A 26,342-nucleotide genomic window follows, 5' to 3' on the forward strand; every position below is an offset into this window, starting at 1 on the left:
AGGACAGGAGAAGTACTCCAGATAAACAAACTGACCCTAGCCCCCCGACACATAAACTACTGCAGCATAAATACTGGAGGCTGAGACAGGAGGGGTCAGGAGACACTGTGGCCCCATCCAAGGACACCCCCGGACAGGGCCAAACAGGAAGGATATAACCCCACCCACTTTGCCAAAGCACAGCCCCCACACCACTAGAGGGAAATCTTCAACCACCAACTTACCATCCTGAGACAAGGCCGAGTATAGCCCACAAAGCTCTCCGACACGGTACAACCCAAGGGGGGGGGGGGGGGGACCCAGACAGGCCGACCACAACAGTGAGTCAACCCACCCAGGTGACGCACCCCCCCCAGGGACGGCACGAGAGAGCCCCAGCAAGCCAGTGACTCAGCCCCCGTAACAGGGTTAGAGGCAGAGAATCCCAGTGGAAAGAGGGGAACCGGCCAGGCAGAGACAGCAAGGGCGGTTCGTTGCTCCAGAGCCTTTCCGTTCACCTTCCCACTCCTGGGCCAGACTACACTCAATCATATGACCCACTGAAGAGATGAGTCTTCAGTAAAGACTTAAAGGTTGAGACCGAGTTTGCGTCTCTGACATGGGTAGGCATGGGTATGTACTATATACAGTACCAGTCAAAGGTTTGGACACACCTACTCTATGTACTATATACAGTACCAGTCAAAGGGTTGGACACACCTACTCTATGTACTATATACAGTACCAGTCAAAGGTTTGGACACACCTACTCTATGTACTATATACAGTACCAGTCAAAGGGTTGGACACACCTACTCTATGTACTATATACAGTACCAGTCAAAGGGTTGGACACACCTACTCTATGTACTATATACAGTACCAGTCAAAGGTTTGGACACACCTACTCATTCAAGGGTTTTCCTTTATTCGTACTATTTTCTACATTGTAGAATAAGAGAGAAGACATTAACACTATGAAATAACACATGGAATCATGTAGTAACCAAAAACGTGTTAAACAAATCTAAATATATTTTATATTTGAGATTCTTCAAAGTAGCCACCCTTTGCCTTGATGACAGCTTTGCACACTCTTGGCATTCTCTCAACCAGCTTCATGAGGTAGTCACCTGGAATCCATTTCAATTAACAGGTGTGCCTTGTTAAAAGTTCATTTGTGGAATTTCTTTCCTTCTTACTGTGTTTGAGCCAATCAGTTGTGTTGTGACAAGGTAGGGGTGGTACACAGAAGATTTGTATTTGGTTAAAGACCAAGTCCAGATTATGGCAAGAAAGCTCAAATTATCAAAGAGAAATGACAGTCCATCATTACTTTAAGACATGAAGGTCAGTCAATGTGGAACAAAAAGAACTTTGAAAGTTTCTTCATGTGAAGTCGCAAAAACCATCTAGAGCTATGATGAAACTGGCTCTCATGAGGACCGCCACAGGAAAAGGAAGACCCAGAGTTACCTCTGCTGCAGAGGATAAGTTCATAAGAGTTACCAGCATCAGAAATTGCAGCCCAAATAAATGCTTCACATTTCAAGTAACATACACATCTCAACATCAACTGTTCAGATGAGACTGTGAATCAGACCTTCATGGTAGAATTGCTGCAAAGAAACCACTACTAAAGAACACCAATAAGAAGAAGAGACTTGCTTGGGCCAAGAAACACGGGCAACAGATATTAGACTGATGGAAATCTGTCCTTTGGTCTGATGAGTCCAAATTTTAGATTTTTGGTTCCAACCGCCGTGTCTGTGAGATGCAGAGTAGGTGAACGGATGACCTCCGCATGTGTGGTTCCCACCGTGAAGCATGGAGGAGGAGGTGTGATGGTGTAGGTGCTTTGCTGATGACACTGTCAGTGATTTATTTAGAAAACCAAGGCACACTTAACCAGCATGGCTACCATAGCATTCTGCAGCGATACGCAATCCCATCTTGTTTGTGCTTAGTGGGACTATCTTTTGTTTTTCAACAGGACAGTGACCCAACACACCTTCAGGCTGTGTAAGGGCTATTTGACCAAGAAGGATCAGATTACCTGGCCTCCACAATCACCTGACCGCAACCCAATTGAGATGGTTTGGGATAAGTTGGACCGCAGAGCGAAGTAAAAGCAGCCAACAAGTGCTCAGCATGTGGGAACTCCTTCAAGACTGTTGGGAAAGCATTCCAGGGGAAGCTGGTTGAGAGAATGCTAATAGTGTGCAAAGCTTTCATCAAGGCAAAGGGTGACTATTTGAAAAATCTCAAATATACAATATATTTTGATTTAACACTTTTTTGGTTACTACATGATTCCATATGTGTTATTTCATAGTTTATGTCTTCACTATTATTCTACAATGTAGAAAATAGTAAAAAAATTAAGATAAACCCTGGAATGACTAGGTGTGTCCAAACTTTTGACTGGTACTGTCACGCCTTGGTCATTGTATCTTGTGTTTTGTTATATGTTTGGGTAGGCCAGGGTGTGACATGGGTTTATATGTTGTATTTCGTATTGGGGTTGTATTAATTGGGAGTGTGTATTATTAGGGGTGTGTCTAGTTAGGCTTGGCTGCCTGAGGCGATTCCTAATTGGAGTCAGCTGATTCTAGTTGTCTCGGATTGGGAACCGTATTTAGGTAGCCTGAGTGCGCGTTGTATTTCGTGGGTGATTGTACCTGTCTTAGTGTTAGTCACCAGATAGGCTGTATTAGTTTCATTCGTTTGTTGTTTTCTTCTTCTTCGTTATTTCATGTACTGTATTAGTTTCATTAAAAGTCATGAGTAACCTACAGGCTGCATTTCGGTCTGCCTCTCTTCTAACAGCAGACGAAGTTCATTACAGGTACTGTATATAGCATTCTGTTGGTGGCAAAAAAATAGAATAATTTAAATTGAAAAAGGCAAAAAAAATAATGAATTTTTCAATTTAAATGATTCTGTGTTGAATCAAGTGTTTTTATTATCAGTTCATAAACCATGTGCTCTGGAATCGGTACATCAAATGTCTTTCCATTTATTTAACAGTTTCATTTGACCTCAAATTACTGAGGTATATTTTCCTATTTATGCCAAATATTTTCAGCCAATTTGTATCTTTAATATATGGCAGACTACCAAGTTCCCTACCTTCTCCCTCTTCCACTTGCTTCCTCATTTTTGTGGTAACGTTGCAGTCGGTTGGTTATACGTTTGGATTAAACAGTCATTCCCAGATATTTTCAATAGCTGCATATGTGACAACTCCATTGTTTCTATTCATAATATCATTAATAAATATAATACCTTTTTTATTCCGTAAAGAATATTTTTGTTATTCATCAGTATATTTGAGTTTAGCAATAACATTTGTTCTAACTTCTCTCGAGGATGAAACTGAAATTGTAACTAGCTTTGTATGGTTTGTTACTTTAAACAAAATTTCATTTTCAATTAGTCGGAAACGAGAAGTTGTAATCTGTATGAAGGACAAAGGATGAGCCTTAATTAATAATCTACTGGAGAACCATTTTGGGTTTAAGTATAACTTCTGTGTGAGTGAAGCTTTTAGTGAGAGGTTTTAAGCTTTAATTTGTAATCATTTTATCCCCCCAAACTCATATTCGTTGTATAAATAGGCACGTTTAACTTTGTGGTTTAACATTACAAATAAAATGAAATATCTTTTGCTCGTACGATTTTAAAAAACGAGTCAACTGGAGTAGGCAGCGCCATTAGTAAGTAAGTCAACTGTGATTGGACCAACGAGATAATCAGCAGGCAGCGCCATTAGTAAGTAAGTCAACTGTGATTGGACCAACGAGTTAATCAATGTGATTTTTACATAGACAAGTATTCTGCAGGGGTCCAGATTGCGGATTTAAGATTGACACTTGTTTTTATCCCCTGGATTTCTTACACCTTGATGTTCATGTTGGATTTCATTTTTATAGCATTTCAATGCCCATAATAAATAGAAAAAGCTCAATACTTTGAGAAGTAACCATTATCTACACCTGAGTTTGCTGTACGTAACTTTAACCCGTTGTATAAGAGAATCACCTAAATTAAAGTAATCCAGGCATTTATATTTAAATTATAGTCGTACTTTATCAAACGCCTTTTCAAAATCTGCTATGAAGATCAGATCTGGTATCTTTGATGTTTCATAATGTTCAATTGTTTTTTAATTGTCGTATATTATCTCCAATATATCGTCCACGTAAAAAACCTGTCTGATCAGGATGAACAATATCTGGTAAAACCTTTTTTAGTCTGTGTACTACGCATTTCGCCAGGATTTTCGCATCACAACATTGAACATTTAAGAGGCCTCCAGTTTTTAAAAATTGGACTGGATCTTTATACTTACCACCTGAGTCCTGTTCCAGTAGTAATGAAATCATACCTTCTTGTTGCGTACCTGAAAGTCTACCATTTGTATAAGAGTAATTAAAACATGCTAATAATGGGTCTTTGAGTACGTAAAAAAAAGGTCTGATATACCTCTACTGGTATACCGTCAATCTCAGGTTCTCCCCAATGAGAGGTGGGTGTGGAGTCAGGCGCAGGAGGAGGTGAATGTAAAGAAAGGGCATTTATTTTACAAGGAACAGGACCACAACGACCTGTTCAACAGAACACACAAAACCGCAACCCAAACAAATGACAGTAAATGAAACAATCCCGCACAAAACCAAGAGGGTACGGCGAGATTAAAATACCCAACTAATTAACCAAAATGGGACACAGGTGAACGACAAAACAGACAAAACCAAATGAAACGGAAAAAGGATCGGTGGCAGCTAGTAGACCGAGCGCCGCCCGAACAGGGAGGGGAGCCAACTTCGGTGGAAGTCGTGACAGTCAAGCCCTGGTGGTTTTCCAGAATTAAATATTTTTTTTTTTTATTGCTTCAAAAAGTTCCTCCTCTGTAAGTTGGCCTTCACACAGGTCTTTCTGTAAATGTGTTAATTTGACATTATTATTATTATTATTATTATTATTATTATTAGGAAAGAAGTCCTTACAGTTGACATCATTCAGTGGAAATGGATGAGATTGAAAAGAAAACATATGCTTAAAATATTTTGCTTCCCCTTTCAACATAGAATTTGGTGAATCATGGATGACTCCGATCATTTGTAACGAGTTTCCGTAAATTATTTTTGGTAGCATTTCTACGTTGAAGATTCAATGTAGTGCATTTAAAAAATAAAATCCATCCAATTCGTTTTATTGATCTTCTTGAATAAGTAACTCCCATTCTTTTTCTTTCTCCTCTAACCTATTTTGTACCTTTATAGGACAGTTGTCATTACCATCTACCTGCTCTGTTACTTCCTCTATTTCCATTGTTAGTCTAATCTCTTTTGACCACAACCACTTTTGTTTTAATGAGTATAGTATTGGATGGCTTTTAAAAGTACATTTAAAAGTGTCCCATACAAGAAGGGGATCCGCTGTACCTATGTTGTGCAGAAAAAAAAGTAAATTATGAATGATTTTGTCTTAGTTAAGAACAAATTGTGATCCAATAGGTTTTGATTCAATTTCTAAGTAAATTCTGTAAGAGTTATATGGAGGCCAAATAGATGATGGTCTGATCGCATTCGGTCTCCTATTAATACTTTAATTTAAAAAAAATTGATGCCAGCATGATGTCCATAGCCCTTCAGTCATTCCCCAATCCCCATGTTTCATGAGCTAAACAGACTTAACTTGACATTGCCCACTGTCTTCGCTCAGTGCTAGGGAGTCTTGTTTGCTCTCTCCTTGCACTCTCTCGATGTCATTTTCTTAGTCTCTCTTGTTACTGTCTTTCAGTCAATTCATGTCCCCGAATGATCTCCCTCCTACTTGACTTTTCACTCACTTCCTGACTCTCCTCTATTCTCACTCTTGCTCCCTCTATATCGCTCCCCATTTCCATGGTATATCCCCCCCATCAAGACTGTTGTTAAGGCGGGATGATTCAGCTGCATCATGGGGGAAGGATGTACTGTATAAGTCACACAGAGGTCATTGGGATCACTTCCTGGTTGTTTTTGCAGAACAGAGACAATACAGTACTTAATACTTACTGGAAATGATGGTTTCTACTGTACACCGTTTCTCCTCATCCTCACTTCTCTGAAATGAGAGCATAGGTTGAGCTATAATTCTGGTCCAGTTTTTCCTGGTCAGGTTTTCCTGGTCAGGTCACATATTAAGCTAAAACTGTCAACTCCCCCTTTCACTGTCAGGTTGGCATCCACCATGTTGCATTAATGTATACATTCCAGTGGCAATTGAACTGTTATTCCCTACTCAGGCTCCCAGAGCTGATTTAACCATGGATGTTTCATGTTTCTGTCACATCCACGTCAATGTACTCCATGACCATTCTGAGCCTTTCAGCAGAGGCTCACACATCGGACTCTACCAATCATAGCCAGGCTTCCTGGTTGTGGTGTAATCCTGACCCCTTCATTCCTCAAAGCTCATCATTTAATCCCTGCAGTAAGGGATTTTGCTTCTGCTTGTGTATATCAGCCAACGTGTTTGATAAATAGTTCCTTCTTCTATCTCTCTAGTCAGAAAACAGGAATCGTGGGAATGATGGATGGAGGAAATGGTACAAAACGTTCTCGCTCGCTCTCTCGCTCTCGCTCTCTCTCGCTCTCTCGCTCTCTCGCTCTCTCTCTCGCTTCTGTGAAAGACTCCACACTTTGTTGTTCAGGCAGCCTTATGGCTCAGTCAGCCTGATGTCCATCTTGGACTGATATTTTGGGGTAATAGGGCAGGCTTAATTCTATATGTTCTCACTTTGATTAGGAAAAGAGATGTACAGTGCCTTCGTAAAGTATTCAGACCCCTTGACTTTTTACACATTTTGTTAGGATACAGCCTTCTTTTAAAATGTATTACATAGTTTTTTCCCTCATCAATCTACACACAATTCCCCATAATGACAAATCCATTTTTGCTCATTTATAAAAATGAAATAAAAACTGAAATATCACATATACATAGGTATTCAGACCTTTTACTCAGTACTTTGTTGAAGCACCTTTGGCAGCGATTACAGCCTCAAGTCAGGTTGAATGGGGATCGTTGCTGCACAACTATTTTCAGGTCTCTCCAGAGATGTTAGATCGGGTTCATGTCTGGGCTCTGGCTGGGCCACTCAAAGACATTCAGAGACTTGTCCAGAAGCCACTCCTGCGTTGTCTTGGATGTGTGCTTAGGGTCATTGTCCTGCTGCTGAAAAACATCCCCACAGCATGATGCTGCAACCACCATGCTTCACCGTAGGGATGGTGCCAGTTTTCCTCCAGACATGACGCTTGGCATTCAGGCCAAATAGTTCAATCTTGGTTTCATCAGACCAGAGAATCTTGTTTCTCATGGTCTGAGAGTCCTTTAGGTGCAAAGCTCCAATTAGGCTGTCATGTGCATTTTAGTGAGGAGTGGCTTCCGTCTGGCCACTCTAGCATAAAGGTCTGATTGGTGGGGTGCTGCAGAGATGGTTGTCCTTCTGGAAGGTTCTCCCATCTCCACAGATGAACTCTGTCAGAGTAACCATCAGGTTCTTGGTCACCTCCCTGACCAAGGCCCTTCTCCTCCGATTGCTCAGTTTGGTCGGGAGGCCAGCTCTAGAAAGAGTTTTGTGGTTCCAAACTTCTTCCATTTAAGAATGATGGAGGCCACTGTGTTCTTGGGGACCTTCAATGCTCCAGAAATGTTTTGGTACCCTTCCCCAGATCTGTGACTCAAGATAGTTCTGTCTCGGAGCTCTACGGACAATTCCTTTGACCTCATGGCTTGGTTTTTGCTCTGACATGTACTGTCAACGGTGGGACCTCATATAGACAGGTGTGTGCCTTTCCAAATCATGTCCAATCTATTGAATTTACCACAGGTGGAGTTGTCGAAAAATCTCAAAGATGATCAATGGAAACAGGATGCACCTGAGCTCAATTTTGAGTCTCATAGCAAAGGTTCTGAATACTTATGTAAATAAGGTATTTCAGTTTTTTTTTACATTTGCAAAAGAATTCAAAAACCTGTTTTCACTTTGTTATTATGGGGCATTTTGTGTAGATTGTAATGCATTTTTGAATATGGCTGAAAAGTAACAAAATGTGGAAAAAAGTCAAGGTTCTGAATACTTCCCGAAGGCTCTGTATCTATGTGAGTGAGGAAGGTCCTATACAATGTGCAAATTCCAGTGATGCTGTGGTTAGGAAGGAAATGCTTAGTGAAGGGGCCTAGTAGTAGTTTACATGTAGTTTACATGTCACAGGACATTGGCAAGCCTTGTGGCTACAGTTGAATGGAGTCCTTTTCAGGATTTACACATGGGGAACATTTGTTAGCAGAGTCCAAAATGATTATATATATATATATAATTCTGTCATTTACATGACATAAGGCATTCACTGAATTGTTTTTCACACCTCGCAAATGATCGAAATGAGTGGATACTCTGACACAAATTGAGATCAATCTTTTATTGAATACAACTAGCGACTTTTTACTTGTTCTTCCGACTTTTTACTTGTGTCAGAGATCTGTATATTATATATTGCATATATACAGTTGAAGTCGGAAGTTTACATACACCTTAGCTAAATACATTTAAACTCAGTTGTTCGCAATTCCTGACATTTAATCCGAGTAAAAATTCCCTGTCTTAGGTCAGTTAGGATCACCACTTTATTTTAAGAATGTGAAATGTCAGAATAATGGTTGAGAGAATGATTTATTTCAACTTGTATTTATTTCATCACATTCCCAGTGGGTCAGAAGTTTACATACACTCAATTAGTATTTGGTAGCATTGCCTTTAGATAGTTTAAATTGGGTCAAAGGTTTCGTGTAGCCTCCCACAGGCTTCCTACAATACGTTGGGTGAATTTTGGCCCATTCCTCCTCACAGAGCTGGTGTAACTGAGTCAGGTTTGTAGGCCTCCTTGCTCGTACACGCTTTTTCAGTTCTGCCCACAAATGTTCTATAGGATTAAGGTCGGGGCTTTGTCATGGCCACACCAATACATTGACTTTGTTGTCCTTAAGCAGTTTTGACACAACTTTGGAAGTATGCTTGGGGTCATTGTCCATTTGGAAGACTCATTTGCAACCAAGCTTTAACTGACTGATGTCTTGAGATGTTGCTTCAATATATCCACATAATATTCTTTCCTCATGATGCCATCTATTTTGTGAAGTGCACCAGTCCCTTCTGCAGCAAAGCACCCCCACAACATGATGCTGCCACCTCTGTGCTTCACGGTTGGGATGGTGTTCTTTGGCTTGCAAGCCTCCCTCATTTTTCTCCAAAAAATAACGATGGTCATTATGGCCAAACAGTTCTATTTTTGGTTCATCAGACCAGAGGACATTTCTCCAAAAAGTACGATCTTTGTCCCCATGTGCAGTTGCAAACTGTAGTCTGGCTTTTTTTATGGCGGGTTCGAAGCAGTGGCTTCTTCCTTGCTGAGCGGCCTTTCGGTTATGTTGATATAGGACTTGTTTTACTGTGGATATAGATACTTTTGTACCTGTTTCCTCCAGCATCTTCACAAGGTCCTTTGCTGTTGTTCTGGGATTGATTTGCACTTTTCGCACCAAAGTACCTTCATCTCTAGGAGACAGAACATGTCTCCTTCCTGAGTGGTATGACTGCTGGTTGGTCCCATGGTGTTTATACTATTGTTTGTATAGATGAACATGTCTCCTTCCTGAGCGGTATGACGGCTGCTTGGTCCCATGGTGTTTATACTATTGTTTGTATAGATGAACATGTCTCCTTCCTGAGCGGTATGACGGCTGCTTGGTCCCATGGTGTTTATACTATTGTTTGTATAGATGAACATGTCTCCTTCCTGAGCGGTATGACGGCTGCTTGGTCCCATGGTGTTTATACTATTGTTTGTACAGATGAACATGTCTCCTTCCTGAGCGGTCCCGTGGTCCCATGGTGTTTATACTATTGTTTGTATAGATGAACATGTCTCCTTCCTGAGCGGTATGACGGCTGCTTGGTCCCATGGTGTTTATACTATTGTTTGTATAGATGAACATGTCTCCTTCCTGAGCGGTATGACGGCTGCGTGGTCCCATGGTGTTTATACTATTGTTTGTATAGATGAACATGTCTCCTTCCTGAGCGGTATGACGGCTGCTTGGTCCCATGGTGTTTATACTATTGTTTGTATAGATGAACATGTCTCCTTCCTGAGCGGTATGACGGCTGCGTGGTCCCATGGTGTTTATACTATTGTTTGTATAGATGAACATGTCTCCTTCCTGAGCGGTATTATGGCTGCGTGGTCCCATGGTGTTTATACTATTGTTTGTATAGATGAACATGTCTCCTTCCTGAGCGGTATTTATAGATGAACATGTCTCCTTCCTGAGCGGTATGACGGCTGCTTGGTCCCATGGTGTTTATACTATTGTTTGTATAGATGAACATGTCTCCTTCCCGGTATGACGGCTGCTTGGTCCCATGGTGTTTATACTATTGTTTGTATAGATGAACATGTCTCCTTCCTGAGCTGGCTGCGTGGTCCCATGGTGTTTATACTATTGTTTGTATAGATGAACATGTCTCCTTCCTGAGCGGTATGACGGCTGCTTGGTCCCATGGTGTTTATACTATTGTTTGTATAGATGAACATGTCTCCTTCCTGAGCGGTATTATGGCTGCGTGGTCCCATGGTGTTTATACTATTGTTTGTATAGATGAACATGTCTCCTTCCTGAGCGGTATTATGGCTGCGTGGTCCCATGGTGTTTATACTATTGTTTGTATAGATGAACATGTCTCCTTCCTGAGCGGTATTATGGCTGCGTGGTCCCATGGTGTTTATACTATTGTTTGTATAGATGAACATGTCTCCTTCCTGAGCGGTATGACGGCTGCTTGGTCCCATGGTGTTTATACTATTGTTTGTATAGATGAACATGTCTCCTTCCTGAGCGGTATTATGGCTGCGTGGTCCCATGGTGTTTATACTATTGTTTGTATAGATGAACATGTCTCCTTCCTGTATTATGGCTGCGTGGTCCCATGGTGTTTATACTATTGTTTGTATAGATGAACATGTCTCCTTCCTGGCTGACGGCTGCTTGGTCCCATGGTGTTTATACTATTGTTTGTATAGATGAACATGTCTCCTTCCTGAGCGGTATTATGGCTGCGTGGTCCCATGGTGTTTATACTATTGTTTGTATAGATGAACATGTCTCCTTCCTGAGCGGTATTATGGCTGCGTGGTCCCATGGTGTTTATACTATTGTTTGTATAGATGAACATGTCTCCTTCCTGAGCGGTATGACGGCTGCTTGGTCCCATGGTGTTTATACTATTGTTTGTATAGATGAACATGTCTCCTTCCTGAGCGGTATTATGGCTGCGTGGATGGTGTTTATACTATTGTTTGTATAGATGAACATGTCTCCTTCCTGAGCGGTATTATGGCTGCGTGGTCCCATGGTGTTTATACTATTGTTTGTATAGATGAACATGTCTCCTTCCTGAGCGGTATTATGGCTGCGTGGTCCCATGGTGTTTATACTATTGTTTGTTTATCCTATTATTTGGTCCCATGGTGTTTATACTATTGTTTGTATAGATGAACATGTCTCCTTCCTGAGCGGTATGACGGCTGCTTGGTCCCATGGTGTTTATACTATTGTTTGTACAGATGAACATGGTTCCTTCAGGTGTTTGGATTTTTTTACTCAGGTCTTGGTTGATTTATTTTTATTTTCCCATGATGTCAAGCAAAGAGGCTCTGAGTTTGAAGGTAGGCCTTGAAATACATCCACAGGTACACCTCAATTTGACTCAAATTATGTAAATTGGTCTATCAGAAGCTTCTAAAGCCATGACATCATTTTCTCTAATTTTCCAAGCTGTTTAAAGGCACAGTCAACTTCGTGTATGTAGACTTCTGACCCACTGGAATTGTGGTACAGTGAATTATAAGTGAAATAATCTGTCTATGAACAATTGTTGGACAAATGACTTGTGTCGTGCACAAAGTAGATGTCCTAACCGACTTGCCAAAACTATAGTTTGTTAACAAGAAATTTGTGGAGTGGTTGAAAATTAGTTTTAATGACTCTAACCTAAGTGTATGTAAACTTCCGAATTCAACTGTATATTGCATCCTAATATTATACAATCTGTGTGTCGCTTCATTGGCCTGGGCTATTGTTTGTTTGAATTCAAGACCATTTTTTATTAAAAGTATGAATTTCAGCAACCTGTGGAAGAGCCGCAATTCTATGGGACAAACATAGGTAGGGGTAAGCATTTTTAGAATTGGCGTTTTTACATGTATCGACTCAATGTTTTCAGCTAATCGTGCGACCAGTTATCAATACTTAACTCTGCCTCGATATAAGAGAACGGAGTTAAACTTTCCTCACCTAGAGTGTAGGTGATCACATTGCCCCGTACTGTCCAAACAGAGTTGACATTTTGCTTACTGTTTACTTAATAAGGGGGTAGTGGGAGTGAAAGCCATGTGTTTCAGATGCCCTACAGTATAGTGCCAAAGCCTTAGCCTCAGTACACTTATGTAATTCTTTCATAAGATTACTTATCACTAATACCGCAAACACTGGGCCCAGCACAGCCTGCTGTGTGTGTCCTGTTGTTTTCATCAGAGGTCAGCCCTGAGGTGTGTGTTTTGATCTTCTGTTAATCTCTGAGTGGTTGTTTTGGTCCCTGTACAGGGTCCGCGGAGAGGAAGTGTTATCCACTCTGTCAATTTCGGTCATACAGTACAATTTCAAAGTTAAAGCGCTTGTCTTTTTTTGAAATTGAGCTCCAATTTTACTGCTGGCAATGTCCTAAACATTACCCTGCCATAGAGGACAGGCCTTCTGACACAAACACACGCGCGTGCGCACATATTCACACGTTACTGTGTCCTCCTCCCATCAGGCCCTATCCAGATCACATGCATCAGTGGCCCCAGGCTTGGTTTCCTGAATCAGGTGGTGGTTTTATTTAATTATTTATCTTCTCTGAACTCTGATTGGCGGTCTTTCAAATGTGTGCGTGTGTTTGTGAGAGTTTCAGAAGACCTCTGCCCTCCTCTCCGCTGAGCCTCCTGCAGCGAGGAGTAACAGAGGTCACCACTCGTTTCCCCCTCTTCCCCGTTGTCTCCCACTTGCTGCCTGGGAAAACCTTGAGACTTTTCAGAAGATATCTCTCCCGGGAATGTTGGTCAAGATCCCTCTCTCTTTTCCTCAAACCCCTATCAGTGGCGGAAAAAGTACTCAATTGTCATACTTGGGTAAAAGTAAAGATACATTAATATAAAATTACTAGTAAAAGTGAAAGTCACCAAGTTAATTTTACTTCTGTAAAAGTCTAAACGTATTCTGTTTTAAATATACTTGTATCAAAAGTAGATGAAATTGTAAAAGTATAAATAATTACAAATTACTTCTATTAGGCAGTCCAAACGGCAGAATTGTATTTTTTTATTTTTTAGTTTACAGATAGTCAAGGGCACACTCCAACACTCAGACATAATTTACAAATTAAGCATGTGTGGTTAGTGAATCTGCCAGATAAGAGGAAGTAGGGATGACCAAGGATGTTCTCTTGATAAGTATGTGAATTTAACCATTTTCCTATCCTGTTACGCATTCAAAATGTAACGAGTACTTTTGGGTGTCAGGGAAAATGTATGGAGTAAAAAGTACATTATTTTCTTTAGGAATGTAGTGAAGTAAAAGTAAAAGTTGTCAAATATAAATAGTAAAGTAAAGAGAACCCCAAAAACGACTTAAGTATTGCTTTAAAGTATTTTTACGTAGGTACTTTACACCACTGACCTCCTACCCTGATTGGAATAGCAACGTCTATGTCATAATTTCTTTCTTTTTTTCCAGTTTGTGTCAGTTAGACCTATAGTTTCACGATGTGTCACTATCCTGTCCATGACTGATGAAACCAATGATTGGCATTCCATTAAAAAGAGTGTCAGTGTATTGTCATCCATGCTCGTGCTCTTTGTCATGGGTATGTTAGGTCATCTACGTATTGTAGTCTAGACTTTTGTCAAGACCTTGAAACTTTTAGATTTAGATCAACTTTTATTTCCCAAAGGAACATATTCATTTGTGGTGTCAGTGAGTTGCACATAATATTATATAATAATATATGCCATTTAGCAGACGCTTTTATCCAAAGCGACTTAGTCATGTGTGCATACATTCTACGTATGGGTGGTCCCGGGAATCGAACCCACTACCCTGGCGTTACAAGCGCCATGCTCTACCAACTGAGCTACAGAAGGACCATACACATACAAGGACAGGCAGGCGCTCAGGCTTCTGTTCTGTACCTGGCCTGTAAGGTGGAAAGTATTAAAAATCCCATTTAGGAGACACTTTTATCCAAAGCAACTTGCAGGATCGAACCCTCAACCCTTGGTGTTGCAAGCACCCTATTCTACCGACTGAGCCACAAAGGACCAGTAGAAAACATGTAGTAATTGTGTTACTAACATTGTTGCCTCTGTGTTGTGTTGCAGCTTTGATGTGGAGAATGGCCCTTCAGCCAGCTGTAGTCCGTTGGACCCCTCGGCCTCTCCCGGGTCAGGCCTGGTTCTACACACCAATTTCCCCGGACACAACCAACGCAGAGAGTCCTTCCTGTACCGCTCAGATAGCGACTATGACCTCTCGCCCAAGTCCATGTCCCGCAACTCATCCATTGCATCTGAACTGTATGTTTTCATACACACACACACACACACACACACACACACACACACACACACACACACACACACACACACACACACACACACACACACACACCATGAAGTGATCTGAATATGTGTTCCATTGTGTTTGATTCATGTCCCCTGGTACAGAGGTACATCACATGACACCCGTTTCTACGGAAAGTACTACCACTAATAGTGATGAGTGGAAAAAGTGCTCCAAAAGAGGCTAATTTGTAACCGAAATGACCAAATATAATGACAGATTCAGCCGATGATAGAAAAATCTTAAAGACTCCAGAAACAGAGCAGTTGAAAGAAGTGGAATGTCCTTTAACAAGGAACATCCAGTGTTTGACCTAACAACATTACATTCCAGTTGAACAAGTATTACTTACTTGCACATTACTTCCTCTTTTACCTAAGTGAATTCTGGGGATATTTAGTCACGTCAGAGTGTAACTGGCTCTTATTGCTTAACGTCTGTCTGTCACGAAGTCCTATTTTGGCACTGATGCACCAATGGGCCTATCATGCAAACGGCCATTTGAGCTCTGATCTGATTGTGATTTGGCTGTGGAGTCGGTCGGTTGCAAGATGCCTATTTGGTCTCCATGGCTGAACTACAGGCACAGTTTAGGGAATTGGGACTTGGCCCAGTAACTAACTTGGCACATACTTTGATAATGACTACCTCCTTAGATGTGGTTTAAAGTAACATTCTTGCCCCTGGTGTTGAACCAATGGACTGATGGAGCCCATTCACCCTGGTATGTGTTCATGGTACAGTTCTAAATGCTTTCTTAATTATGTTTACGATGTGTTGCTGACATGTTTTTGTTTGTGTTTACAGACATGGCGATGACTTGATAGTAACGCCTTTTGCTCAGGTAATTATATTCTAATCCCAGCACATCTGTCCTTTTCCTCAATTCTGTACTGTAGCACTGCTACATTCAGACCACCAGCCCAGTGACTCGGTACTGTCCTGTGTGCTATTCAAAATGGATGAATGTGTTCAATTCTGTACTGTAGCACTGCTACATTCAGACCACCTGGTGAAACCCAGCCCAGTGACTCGGGAACTGTCCTGTGTGCTATTCAAAATGGATGAATGTGTTCAATTCTGTACTGTAGCACTGCTACATTCAGACCGCCTGGTGAAACCTGTCCTGTGTGCTATTCAAAATGGATGAATGTGTTCTCTTTCGCTCCAGGTCCTCGCAAGCCTTCGAAGTGTAAGAAACAGCTTCACAGTCCTGACCAATGTCCAATGTGCTTCCAACAAGTAAGCTTCTGGCCTTATTGGTGATCTGACTGATTCATTTAGACCACACTAACCACAATATCAACTGGTATATGTAAGGGATAATCAACGAGGGGCTATGCGTTCTATGGACAATAATGCACGACGTGGTGCTAACCTAGCAGCGCGGCGCTCACCCTTCCACGGAGTTGCATTATTTCCAGAGAACGCATAGAGTTGATTATCTCGCTTATCCCACTGCTATAATTTTAGACGTTTGCTACTAGACATGTTCATTTGCCGGTAGATATGTGTTCAACATCCACTGAAGTAGTTAGCAAGTTTACCAGATAGCTACAGTAGTTGTGGAGGTAACCAAACAAACAGACTTGCCAGCTACTTATTGACTCAAGACATTTCAGCTTTTCATTTTTTCAATCTGGAATTTGTACATCCATTTTTGTACTTTTAAATGATTCATATGAAGCCATTGATTCTTTAAAAAATGTAACTTAGAAATGCCTCATGATCAACGGTCTTACCCCATCAGAACCCAAAATATACGTTTTTGTTTGTAAACAATGTAATTGTAAACAAACCCTGTATAGCTTCAAAACCTGGTTAAAACTATCATTTTGATATAATGGATAGTCAGTCCTTGCATCTATGTATTTGAGAAGTGGTTACATTTCTCCTGTCCCATTCCTCAGCTGTTTACCAAATAAAGACTGACTATCTCATAATTATGACTTACTATCTCATACTTATGACTTAATATATTATAATACCAACTTACTATCTCATAACTCCTAATCAGATTTCTTTATTTTGGTGGCAGGAACGGGCTTCCATAGATCTGGGAGGAAATAACAATCAATCAAATGTATTTATAAAGCTCTTTTCACATCTGCAGATGTGAATCCCAGCATAAAACCCCATACAGCAAGCAATGCAGATGTAGAAGCACTGTGGCTAGGAAAAACTCCTTAAAAAGGCAGGAGCCTAGGAAGAAACCTAGAGAGAGGCCAGTCCTCTTCCGGCTGTGCTGAAAGAGATTATAAGAGTACATGGCCATTGAGGCCAGATTGTTCTTCAAGATGTTCAAACATTCATAGATGACCAACAGGGTCAAATAATAAATAACAGAAAATAATGTACATGTGCTGTAGCTTGTATCTTCATCCACTAGAGGACAGTATCCAACTATTCAACCCAGCTGCTGGCAATTTTTGAAGACCGCTTGGTGTGAGATTTGCTATTGTGAATTTTATTGCCCCCTGGCACAACCCCTGGACAAGATTACATTTCAAGTATGCTAATTTAAAAAAAATATATTTATTATACGTTTTTGAATATATATGTTTTTACACTTTATTTAAACGGTAAGGAAATTAGTTGGGGAGACAGTGGGAAGGTTGGATGTAGGGATTGATCCCTGTTCTTAGGTGGGGAGTGGGGAGTTAGGTGGGGAGTTATGTGGCATGTTAACACTACACCAATGCTTTGCACAGGAAATACTCATATTAGTGGTTGATGGCAGTAGGTAACCAAAGCATAGATTGCAGTCTATCCTTGTCCATAGGCTGCTTTCAAGGTAAGGAAGGCGAACTATCTCTTTAAAATAGATCTGGAAGAAAATCCTACTTGCTCTCCATAAGGGCTGGCCACTCCTCATATATTCAGAGTTCCAATTGCGGATTTACCCTGGTGTTTTACCCAAAAGGCTCAGACTTTTCTGTTTCCATCTACGTAGACTGGCACCTATGTTTCACTGGGCCATGGCTCTGGCAGACCTGCCCTGACTTGGGGCCAAGCCCCTGGGTACTTCTCAGCTTTCATTTATATAACAATGGCTAATTGTGAACTTTAGCACCTTCTCACAAAGCAATTGTCTTGATTGATGCAGACGCTGTTGATTATGCTCCCACCAAATCTCTCGTGTCAGACTCCTGATAAAAACACAATTACACTAGAGCTCACGTTAACCTAAAACACCAGTGACCAACTGGTGTGGGGGTCTCAGTTGAAAAGAAACCAGAGTTTGCTCTGTGTTTTTAAAATGTTTTGTTATAATTATTAATTTCTCCAAATCACCCAACCTTCATGATAAATCTAATGATCAATCTTCAGGTAGTTGAGGCCTACTGGTTGAAGGTCCTTGCCATCATCTTACTCTACATAGACAAAATATGATGTGTTTATGAGTTGTGAGTCACCCTACCACCTTTGCCTAGCATGTTCACAGTACAGAAATGTCAAAACATGATATTTGATGCCTGAAGTATTTACTATCCAATGCTTATTTGTATGACTTATTCAACACTGTCCATGAATGACTGCAAACATACATAGCCTCATTTCAATTCATTTTCTAAGACACAAGTAGGCATCTCAGATATGTAATGACAAGAAGCTGCAATGTGGGGAATCGTAGGTGGCTCATTTCAGCTAGTTTTATTTGGTTCTTGATACCATGTCTTGTTTTGAGTGGTTTTGACTGATACTAATATGTCTAAAATTAGCTAGCTACGGTGCTATTCGAAAAATATTCAGACCCCTTGACTTTTTCCACATTTTGTTACATTACAGCCTTATTCTAAAATGGATTAAATCAATACAAATCCTCAGCAATCTACATACAGTAATGAGAAAGCAAAAACTGTTTTTATTTTATATTTTAGCAAATCTATTAAAAATAAAAAACAAATACCTTATTTACATAAGTATTCAGACCCTTTGCAATGAGACTCGAAATCTTGATCATTGATCATTGATTATCCTTCAGATGTTTCGACAACTGTGGTAAATTCTATTAATTCTATTAATTAGACATGATTTGGAAAGACCCACATTTGACAGTGCATGTCAGAGCAAAAACCAAGCCATGAGGTCAAAGGAATTGTCCGTAGAGCTCCGAGACAGGATTGTGTCGAAGCACAGTTCTAGGGAAAGGTACCAAAACATTTCTGCAGCATTGAAGGTCCCCAAGAACACAGTGGCCTCCATCATTCTTAAATGAAAGAAGTTTGAAATCACCAAGACTCCCCCTAGAGCTTGCCGCCTGGCCAAACTGAGCAATCGGGGGAGAAGGGCCTTAGTCACGGATGTAGCGGCATGCCCAAGAAGACTCGAGGCTGTAATCGCTAGCAAAGGTGCTTCAACAAAGTACTGAGTAAAGGGTCTGAATACTTATGCAAATGTAATACTTAAGTTTTTAGTTTTTAATAAATTCGCAACAATTAAAAAAAAAAAGTTTTTACTTTGTTATTCAAATCAAAAATGTAATCAAATTTTATTGGTCAAATACATGGTTAGCATAGTGCTAGCTGTTCGGGAGGTCTGTGGGGCGACGCACAATTGGCCTAGCGTCGTCCGGGTTAGGAGGGTTGGCCAGTAGGGATATCCTTGTCTCATCGTGCACTAGCGACTCCTGTGGCGGGCTGGGCGCAGTGCACGCTAACCAGGTCACCAGGTGCACGGTGTTTCCTCCGACACATTGGTGCAGCTGGCTTCCGGGTTGGATGCCCGCTGTGTTAAGAAGCAGTGTGGCTTGGTTGGGTTGTGTTTTCAGGGGACGCATGGCTTTCGACCTTCGTCTCCACCGAGTCCGTACGGGAGTTGTAGAGATGAGACAAGATAGTAACTACTAACGATTGGATACCACGAAATTGGGGAGAAAAGGGGGTATTTAAAAAAAAAATATATATATTTTATTTTAAATACATGGTTAGCAGATGTTTAATGCAAGTGTAGCGAAATGCTTGTGCTTCTAGTTCCGACCGTGCAGTAATATCAACAAGTAATACACACAAATGTAAAGGGATGGAATAAGAATATGTACATATAAATATATGGATGAGCGATGGCCAAGCAGCAATAGATGCAATAGATGGTATAAAATGCAGTATATGCATATGAGATGAGTAATGTAAGATATGTAAACATTATTAAAGTGGTATTATTTAAAGTGGCCAATGATTTGAGTCTGTATGTCGGCAACAGCCTCTCTGTGTTAGTGATGGCTATTTAACAGTCTGATGGCCTTGAGATAGAAGCTGTTTTTCAGCCTCTCGGTCCCAGCTTTGATGCACTTGTACTGACCTCACCTTCTGGATGTTAGCGGGGTGAACAGGCAGTGGCTAGGGTGTTTGTTGTCCTTGATGATCTTTTTGGCCTTCCTGTGACATTGGGTGCTGTAGGGCTGGTCGTTTGCCCCCTGGTGATGCGTTGTGCAGACCGCACCACCCTCTGGAGAGCCTTGAAGTTGATGGCGGTGCAGTTGCTGTACCAGGTGGTGATACAGCCTGACAGAATGCTCTCAATTGTGCATCTTCAAAAACTTGTGAGGGTTTTAGGTGACAAGCCACTTTCAGCCTCGCTGTTGCGCCTTCTTCACCACAATGTCTGTGTGGGTGGACCATTTCAGTTTGTCTGTGATGTGTACGCCAAGGAACTTAAAACGTTCCACCTTCTCCACTACTGTCCCATTGATAGGGGGGTGCTCCCTCTAATGTTTGTGGGCCCCAGTGTTGAGGATCAGCGAAGTGGAGATGTTGTTTCCTACCTTCACCACCTGGGGGCGGCCCGTCAGAAAGTCCAGGACCCAATTGTACAGGGCGGGGTTGAGACCCAGGGCCTTAAGCTTAATGATGAGCTTGGAGGGTACTATGGTGTTGAATGCTGAGCTGTAGTCTATGAATAGCATTCATACATAGGTATTCCTCTTGTCCAGATGGGATAGGGCACTGTGCAGTGTGATGGTGATTGCATCGTCACTGGACATGTTGGGGCGGTATGCAAACTGATGTTGGTCTATGGCGGCAGGTAAGGTGGATGTGATTTGATCCTTGACTAGGCTCTCAAAGCACTTCATGATGACAGAAGTGAGTGCTACGGGGCAATAGTTATTTAGTTCAGTCTCTGCCTTCTTTGGTACAGAAACAACGATTGCCATCTTGAAGTAGGGACACCAGACTGGGATAGGGAGCAATTGAATATGTCCGTAAACACACCAGACAGCTGGTCGGTGCATGCTCTAAGGACTAGGCTAGTCATGCCATCTGGGCCAGCAGCCTTGCGAGGGTTAACATGTTTAAATGTCTTACTCACATCGGCCACAGAGAAGGAGACGGGGGAGAGTCGGTGGCACTGTATTATCCTCAAAGCGGGCAAATATTCACATGGCTGTGACTATAATCAAAGATAATTCTCTTTGGAGATAATGTGGTCGGCCACAGAGAAGAAGAGGGAGGGGCCGCAGTCCTTGGTAGCTGGCCGTGTCATTGGCACTGTACTATCCTCAAAGTGGGCAAAGAAGGTGTTTAGTTTGTCTGGAAGCAAGACGTCGGTGTCCGTGACGTGGCCGTAATTGCCTGTAGACCCTGCCACATACGTCTCGTGTCTGAGCCGTTGAATTGCGACTCCCCTTCATCCCTATACTGACATTTCGCTTGTTTGATTGCCTTGTGGAGGGAATAACTACACTGTTTATATTCAGCCATATTCCCCGACATCTTGCCATGGTTGAATGTGGTGGTTCGTGCTTTCATTTTTGCGCGAATGCCTCCATCTATCCACGATTTCTGGTTAGGGTAGGTTTTAATAGTCACAGTGGGTACAACATTTCCAATGCACTTCCTTATAAACTCACTCACCCAATCAGCGTATAAATACATGTTATTCTCTGAGGCTTCCAGGAACATTTCCCAGTCCGTGTGATCAAAACAATCTTGAAGCGTGGATTCCGATTGGTCAGACCAGTGTTGAATGGTTCTAGTCATGGGTACATCCTGTTTGGAAAATTACTAACAATGGAATATTACTAAATATGGCGCCGGAGGAGATGGCCACCGTTTTGCGGTCTCCTAACCAATTGTGCTATTATGTGGGGGTTTTTTTTGTAAATTATTTTGTACATAATGTTTCTGCAACCGTATCTTACGACAGAAAAGAGCTTCTAGATATCAGGACAGCGATCACTCACCTCGGATTAGACGAAGAGCTTCTGGATATCAGGACAGCGATCACTCACCTCGGATTAGACGAAGCGCTTCTGGATATCAGGACAGCGATCACTCACTAAGAGCTTCTGGATTAGATCACTCACCTCGGATTAGACTAAGAGCTTCTGGTTATCAGGACAGCGATCACTCACCTCGGATTAGACTAAGAGCTTCTGGATATCAGGACAGCGATCACTCACCTCGGATTAGACTAAGAGCTTCTGGATATCAGGACAGCGATCACTCACCTCGGATTAGACTAAGAGCTTCTGGATATCAGGACAGCGATCACTCAGGACCGATCACTCGGATTAGACTAAGAGCTTCTGGATATCAGGACAGCGATCACTCACCTCGGATTAGACTAAGAGCTTCTGGATATCAGGACAGCGATCACTCACCTCGGATTAGACTAAGAGCTTCTCAGGACAGTGATCACTCAGATTAGACAGCTTCTGGATATCAGGACAGCGATCACTCACCTCGGATTAGACTAAGAGCTTCTGGATATCAGGACAGCGATCACTCACCTCGGATTAGACTAAGAGCTTCTGGATATCAGGACAGCGATCACTCACCTCGGATTAGACTAAGAGCTTCTGGATATCAGGACAGCGATCACTCACCTCGGATTAGACTAAGAGCTTCTGGATATCAGGACAGCGATCACTCACCTCGGATCAGACGAAGATTTTGTCAACAACAACAACAGCAACAGCAAGCAGGACTCACACAATATTCTCCAAACACCCCACAGGGCAGACATCCCAACTATTCACAAAAGGAAGTGACGCAGAGGAAGAAGAGCCGGATGCCTCGCCTGGACCCGCATAAGGCAACTAGGAAAGCTGCCGTTACCATCAATATTGCTCGCCAACGTGCAATCATTGGACAATAAACTAGATGAGGTATGATCACGAATATCCTACCAACGGGACATCAAAAACTGTAATATCTTATGTTTCACGGAATCGTGGCTGAATGACGACATGGATATTCAGCTAGTGGGATACACAATGCACGGGCAGGATAGAACAGCACACTCCAGTAAGACGAGGGGCGTGGGGTCTGTGCATATTTGTAAAAAACAGCTGGTGCACGAAATCTAAGGAAGTCTCTAGATTTTGCTTGCCTGAAGTAGAGTATATTGTGATATATTGCAGGCCACACTACTTGACTAGAGTTCTCAGCTATACTTTTCGTGGCTGTTTATTTACCATCACAGACAGATGCCGGCACTAAGACCACACTCAGCCAGCTGTATAAGGAAATAAGCAAGCAGGGAACCACTCACCCAGAGGCGGCGCTCCTAGTGGCCGGAGACTTAAATCAGTTCTACCAAATCTCTATCAACATGTTAAATGTGCAACCAGAGGGAAAATAATTCTATATCACCTGTACTCCACACAGAGAGACTCATACAAAGCTCTCCCTCGCCTTCCATTTGGTAAATCCGACCACAACTCCGATTCCTGCTTACAAGCAAAAATTAAAGCAGGAAGCACCAGTGACTTGGTCTATAAAAAGGTGGTCAGATGAAGCAGATGCTAAACTACAGGACTCTTTTGCTATCACAGACTGGAACATGTTAGTCACTGGCTTTATCAATAAGTGCATTGAGGACGTCGACCCCACAGTGACTGTACGTACATACCCCAACCAGAAGCCATGGATTACTGGCAACATTCGCACTGAGCTAAAGGGTAGAGCTGCCGCTGTCAAGGTGTGGGACTCTAACCCAGAAGCTTACAAGAAATCCCGCTATGCCCTGCGACGAACCATCAAACATGCAAAGCGTCAGGGCTAAGATTGAATCATACTACACCGGCTCCGACACTCGTTGGATGTGGTAGGGCTTGCAAACTATTACAGACTACAAAGGGAAGCACAGCCGCGAGCTGCCCAGTGACACAAGCCTACCAGACGAGCTAAATCACTTCTATACTCGCTTCGAGGCAAGCAGCACTGAGGCATGCATGAGAGCATCAGCTGTTCTGGATGACTGTGTGATCACGCTCTCCGTAGCCGACGTGAGTAAGACCTTTAAACAGGTCAACATTCACAAGGCTGCAGAGCCAGATGGATTACCAGGATGTGTGCTCCGGGCATGTGCTGACACCATTATCCCAGAAATCATACACCCACTCCAATTTGCATACCTCCCAAACAGATCCACAGATAATGCGATCTCTATTGCACTCCACACTGCCCTTTCCCACCTGGACAAAAGGAACACCTATGTGAGAATGCTATTCATTGACTACAGCTCAGCGTTCAACACCATAGTTCCCTCAAAGCTCATCACTAAGCTAAGGACCCTGGGACTAAACCCCTCCCTCTGCAACTGGATCCTGGACTTCCTGACGGGCCGCCCCCAGGTGGTGAGAGTAGGTAGCAACACATCTGCCACGCTGATCCTCAACATTGGAGCTCCCCAGGGGTGCGTGCTCAGTCCCCTGCTGTAGTCCCTGTTCACCCACCAGGCATGGCCAGGCACGACTCCAACACCATCATTAAGTTTGCTGACGACACAACAGTGGTAGGCCTGATCACCTACAACAACGAGACAGCCTACAGGGAGGAGGTCAGAGACCTGGCCAGGTGGTGCCAGAATAACAACCTATCCATCAACGTAACCAAGAATAAGGAGATGTTTGTGGACGACAGGAAAAGGAGCACCGAGCACGTCCCCATTCTCATCGACGGGGCTGTAGTGGAGCAGGTTGAGAGCTGCAAATTTCTTGGTGTCCACATCACCAACAAACTAGAATGGTCCAAACACACCAAGACAGTCGTGAAGAAGGCACGACAAAGCCGATTCCCCCTCAGGAAACTAAAAATATTTGGCATGGGTCTGAGATCCTCAAAAGGTTCTACAGCTGCAACATCAGAGCATCCTGACCGGTTGCATCACTGCCTGGTACTGCAATTGCTCAGCCTCCAACCGCAAGGTACTTCAGAGGGTAGTGCGTACGGCCCAGTACATCACTGGGGCAAAGCTGCCTGCCATCCAGGACCTCTACACCAGGTGGTGTCAGAGGAAGGCCCTGAAAATTGACCCCAGCCAACCCAGTCATAGACTGTTCTCTCTACTACCGCATGGCAAGCGGTACCGGTGTGCCAAGTCTAGGACAAAAAGGCTTCTCAACAGTTTTTACCCCCAAGTCATAAGACTCCTGAACTGGTAACCAAATGTCTACCCGGACTATGTGTCCCCCCCCCCCAACACCTCTTTTACGCTGCTGCTACTCTCTATTTATCTTATATGCATAGTCACTTTAACTATACATTCATGTACACACTACCTCAATTGGCCCAACTAACCGGTGTCTGTATATAGCCTTGCTACTGTTTTTTTTTCAAATGTCTTTTTACTGTTTTATTTCTTTACTTACACACACACACACACACACACACGGGGTCTGAATACTTTTGAAAGGCACTTTTCCTAACCACTAACTGTAACAATGTATTTGAGAGACAGCAAATGCTAATTAATTAATGTTTTCAATAAACATAGGAGACTACAGTGGGGCAAAAAAAGTATTTAGTCAGCCACCAATTGTGTAAGTTCTCCCACTTAAAAAGATGAGAGACGCCTGTAATTTTCATCATCAACCGTCTCGCTGCGTGGGAACATTTTCACAGTTCCACACGTCGTTCATCCTCAGGCAGAACAAGTGATCTTAGAACACGGAACTTAGAACGACTTATTATTCTGCCAGGTTCCAATGAGACCTCGGATTCCTTCTCTCCCTTGTGTTTTTCTCAACTAAGTTTAATAATAACGCCGGGGAGAGAGGAGAGAGATGGTACGCTGCACCGCAGAATGTAAACCACCAGGTTTGATTTTTTCTTGTGAAAACGGGACAATCTGTTTGCAGTCTTTTGTCAAGCGGGTTTAGCCGTGGGATGGTTTGAAAAACGTACAAAAACAACCCTATTACCACCGACAGAGAATATTGGTTCTAATCAAAACAGCAGCTTCACAACAAAATACTAAAATCTCATTTACTCAAATGAATTTGTGGACGTTTATACTTAATGTACATCAACATTTAATTTGACCTGATGTGGACTGTCATTATGTGAGTGATTAGGTTGTGCGTGTCATATCTGCCGTTAGTTTGTCTGGTACGTCTGAAACGTAATGCGCACATGACAGGCTATGCGTGAGTCACTTACTAAGGGTGTACATACAGTAACATCCTTCTCTAGAATGACTCCACTCGGAACTGGGGTGTAAAGCTTCAGTCGGAAAGATTTAGTGTAGGGCATCCTTCCTCCTGCACCCTAGATATCACCCTGTTATTGTCGGGTCTGTCTCTAGCACGCTGTAAGCTACTGGAACACAAGCTCTCCTATTAAAACGCTTGTGTTGAATAGCCT

At 42.3% G+C, this 26,342-nt stretch overlaps 1 protein-coding gene across 3 annotated transcripts in view; it reads left to right on the top strand.

Annotated features, from left to right (window-relative positions):
- The window catches only part of LOC124038034 (cAMP-specific 3',5'-cyclic phosphodiesterase 4B-like), a 240,049-nt gene that overhangs the window by 151,932 nt on the left and 61,775 nt on the right, over nt 1-26,342 (top strand). For all 3 annotated transcript variants that reach the window (XM_046353406.1, XM_046353407.1, XM_046353408.1), the window contains 3 exons: nt 14,511-14,705; nt 15,559-15,595; nt 15,923-15,993. In XM_046353406.1, coding sequence (XP_046209362.1) covers nt 14,511-14,705; nt 15,559-15,595; nt 15,923-15,993 — 303 coding nt within the window. The remainder of the gene's footprint in view (nt 1-14,510; nt 14,706-15,558; nt 15,596-15,922; nt 15,994-26,342) is intronic.

This window comes from Oncorhynchus gorbuscha, linkage group LG06 (assembly GCF_021184085.1).
Source record: "Oncorhynchus gorbuscha isolate QuinsamMale2020 ecotype Even-year linkage group LG06, OgorEven_v1.0, whole genome shotgun sequence".
NCBI classification, from domain to species: domain Eukaryota; kingdom Metazoa; phylum Chordata; class Actinopteri; order Salmoniformes; family Salmonidae; genus Oncorhynchus; species Oncorhynchus gorbuscha.